Consider the following 3689-nt stretch of genomic DNA (forward strand, 5'->3'; position numbering starts at 1 on the left):
GGAGGGAATGCAGGTACACATAAATTTATAGCGTAAACATTGGAAGTTGTTAGATCCCATAACCTGCAAAATGCCTCAAGCCTCAAGAAAGTTGGAAATAATCATTGAGGCGGGTTCAGCTTGGATCATGAACAGTTCCTGCTTATTGACTGCAGAAACTCCCAAAAACATCAACAGGCGATGGTACTGGTGGGCCATTCACAATGCTTCCTACTTGACCCTGGCATCTTCTCCTTTTTCAATTACTGACTTTAATGATGATCATGTCACTGCAATCACTGAGGTAAAGTATTCTCCATGAAACCACCAGATACCAGCACTATTCTGAACTATTTTAATGAGGAGCCAAGAATGAATGAATTGAAAAGAAGACAGGGTCATAAAGCATATTTTATTATGTTGACAAATAATTCAACAAAATAAAGTAATGCATTATAGTTGCAGACTAAAAGTCCTTCATTCGCCTGAAAGATCCGATAGTTGAGCTGTAGCCTCCCCAGTCACTGTATCTCCTGCATTCACTGGGTCTCATGAAGTACTGTTGCCCTTTGTAGTTGGGGTGTTCATAGAAGATCCAGTAACCGTCCATCACGTGACAGGAGTGGATGTCACGGTAACGGAAACGGTCGTAGACAGATGGACAGTCATCCATGAATTCCATCATCTGTCCTCCAAAGTCAGGCCTCTCATAAATTTTCATTCTGTAGGAATCTCCTCGGTACTGCAATAGAAAGACATGAAAGATTTGTGGTGCAGCTACAAATATATCTACAATCGGTGCATATGTGACTGGTGATATTTCATGCATACAAACAGAAGCATATTGTTAGCAGTAGACACTTTAATGTACTTCTGGTTGTTCTTGTGGGAAGACCTCTTTTTCAAGTGCCAGCAGCTTTCTCTTTTATGTAAACTTTTCAATATTTACAGCTAAATGAATGGGATGAATATAAACATCTCCATCGACAAGTTTTATGACTCAGGTTTTATCCAATTTGGCCTTGTTACCTTCTGCTATGTCAATATGTCAATTTAGCTTTCAGTTCGGAATATCAGATTTATTATTTGTAAATGTTTCAATTATATCCCAGATGATCATCAGCTTTGCAACAGTACATCAGTATATGATGGACTACTAACTTCCCAGCTTGCACAAGTGTTGACTGAAGAACTACCTATATAACAAGTATAGTGACAAGGTTTTGGCAGTGACAGAAACACAAATTAGTGAATTGGTAAATCAAACTGGTTGTGTCACAGTCCACTACATATTACTATCATTGATGAAAATTAAAATCAATCCTGTGAAAATAAAGATCTCCTTTACATCTCATTCAGACAAACCCAAATGTGGAGTGCATTAATCATTATCTCAGTGTCAGTTTGATCAGAAAATACAAACCACCAGAAATAACTTACGTATGGGTAAGTGCGACATGACCAAATGTTGTCATTGAATCCCATCCAGCGCTGGTAGTCAGGATACTCCCCCCTGGTCAGAACATACTGGTATCCCATGTAATTGGGTTTCTCATACAGCACCCACCAGTCACTGTCAACACGGATGGAGTTACAGCGGCTGAAGTAAGGGGACAGGTCGGCACAGTCACTGCTGCACTCATAGTGCCGTCCCTGGAAGTTCCTGTCCTCGTAAAAGATGATCTGTGAGGAAAGAAACAGGTTTGTAAATTCATGATTTCTCAAACTTTTCTATTCCTAATGGAAAATTTTAATACAACATGTGAACTCAAGATAATCCTTGCCTTTCCCATTATGGGTTCAGAGTTGGCTTCGTAACCGAATGTATTACTGCTTCACAGAGCTTGATATTTATACACTGCGCTGAAATGCCACACTGTGCATTTTCTTTAGTTATTCAAACCATTTCAATGAGTTGAAACCACTACAAATGCTGCATCACACATGACTTATACAGTAAATGCAAAGAAAACATTCAAAAGGCGCTTTAGTATTGTTTTTCAGTGTTTTGCTTCCATTTCAATTTAATTCTTACATTAAAGAAGACAACAATACACTGGAGGCCATTGTGACCCTATTCTATGCTTCCACTGCAATTCTCAGTGTCATTGCATGTTCAAAAGGATATGTTCCCAATAGTTCAATATAATTGAATAGGTCCACTCTCAAACTGGTTAACACATAGGCATGCATGTCTGGAGCAGGTTACTTAAATTATTACTCTGTAAATAAGTTTGTTTTGATGTGTAACTGTTAATGTATTTTCATTCCAAATTAATCATCTACTTGAGAACTGAACTAATTATATATGGTATTTTATCAACATATTATTGTACACTTTTGGTTCCATACACTAATGTACATCCTTTTGTTACCTATTATTTTCTCCTTTGCTCTTAATTACACATTAGTTGAAGGGAGATTTGAATAAAAAACAAAACAACAAAAAGGCAATGATAGTTTGATGGAAGAAAAATTCAGAATGTACATATATGGGGACAACAGATTGGATTATTTACTGCTTACAAAAAGAAAAGAGTGAAGAAAAAGCTTTGGAGTATCTTAATTAAAGAAGTACAGATCAACTAAAATCTGGTACATTATTGCCATGATCACAAATTTGGTTACCAGAACTGACATCTTTAGCTCAAAAGGTAAACATAAAATCATTGAATCTGGCAGCACAGAATGTGGCCATTCATCCCATTATAACTATGCTATGCTTTTAAAGAGAACTACAAGTAGTTATATTCATCTGCTCTTTTCACACAGCCCTGTAATTTCCTTACCTTTTCATGTGCGATCAAAGGTCCCCCTGCTCCCACATCTGTATTAGAGTTTATATTTTTCTTTAAAGTTGGGACCTATTACAGAAAGTTCATAGATAATCTGGCCTGCATTCTGGCATCCTGCATCAACTCTTGAAAAAGGGTCAGCGTTGGAAATGTTTGCATTGCCAAGCAAAACAGGGTGCCATCATTTAAGAAAGGTGGTAAGGAAAGGCCAGTGAAATATAGACCAGTGAGCTTGAGATCGATGGTAGGTAAGTTGATGGCAAGGATTCCGAGGGACAGGATTTGCATGTATTTAGAAAGGCAAGGATGGATCAAGATAGTTAACACTTCTTTGTGTGTGGGAAATTGTGACTCACTAACTTGATTGAGTTTTTTGAAGAAGTGACAAAGAAGATTGTTGAAGACTGAGCAGTGGGCAGGTGGTATTCAGGAGGTGGGGAGGCTGCAGACAGCTTCGGACAAGGTTAGGAGAGTGGATAATCAAGTGGCAGATGGAGTACAACGTGGGAAAATGTGAGGTCACGCACTTTGGTCGGAAGAATTGAGGCAGGAATTATTTTCTAAATGAGGAGAAAATTCAGAAGTCTTAAGTGCAAAGAGGCTTGGGAGTTCTAGTCCAGGATTCTCTCAAGATAAAATTGCAGGTTGAGTAATTAGTTAGGAAAGCAAATGCAATGATGGCATTTATTTTGAGAGGACTTGAATATAAAAGCAGAGATATACTTCTGAACATCTACAAGGCTCTGCTCAGACCGCATTTGGACGATTGTGCTCAGTTTTGGATCCCATACCTCAGGAAGCATGTATGGTCCTGGAGCGTGTTCAGAGGAGGTTCACGAAAGTGGTCCAGGAATGAAACGCTTAACATATGAGGAATGTTTGAGGACTGTAGATCTATACTTGAGGAAGTTTAAA

At 38.4% G+C, this 3689-nt stretch overlaps 1 protein-coding gene across 1 annotated transcript; it reads right to left on the bottom strand.

Moving 5' to 3' along the window:
- Positions 1-372: 372 nt before the first annotated feature.
- LOC122551307 (gamma-crystallin S-1-like) lies at positions 373-1847 on the bottom strand. Its single transcript, XM_043693016.1, has 3 exons — positions 1764-1847; positions 1420-1662; positions 373-721 (listed from the first exon to the last, which is right to left on the bottom strand). Exons 1-3 carry the CDS (start codon positions 1770-1772, stop codon positions 446-448), a joined length of 528 nt encoding a protein of 175 aa, XP_043548951.1. The 5' UTR covers positions 1773-1847; the 3' UTR covers positions 373-445.
- Positions 1848-3689: the final 1842 nt, after the last annotated feature.

This window comes from Chiloscyllium plagiosum, chromosome 7 (assembly GCF_004010195.1).
Source record: "Chiloscyllium plagiosum isolate BGI_BamShark_2017 chromosome 7, ASM401019v2, whole genome shotgun sequence".
Classification (NCBI taxonomy): Eukaryota; Metazoa; Chordata; class Chondrichthyes; order Orectolobiformes; family Hemiscylliidae; genus Chiloscyllium; species Chiloscyllium plagiosum.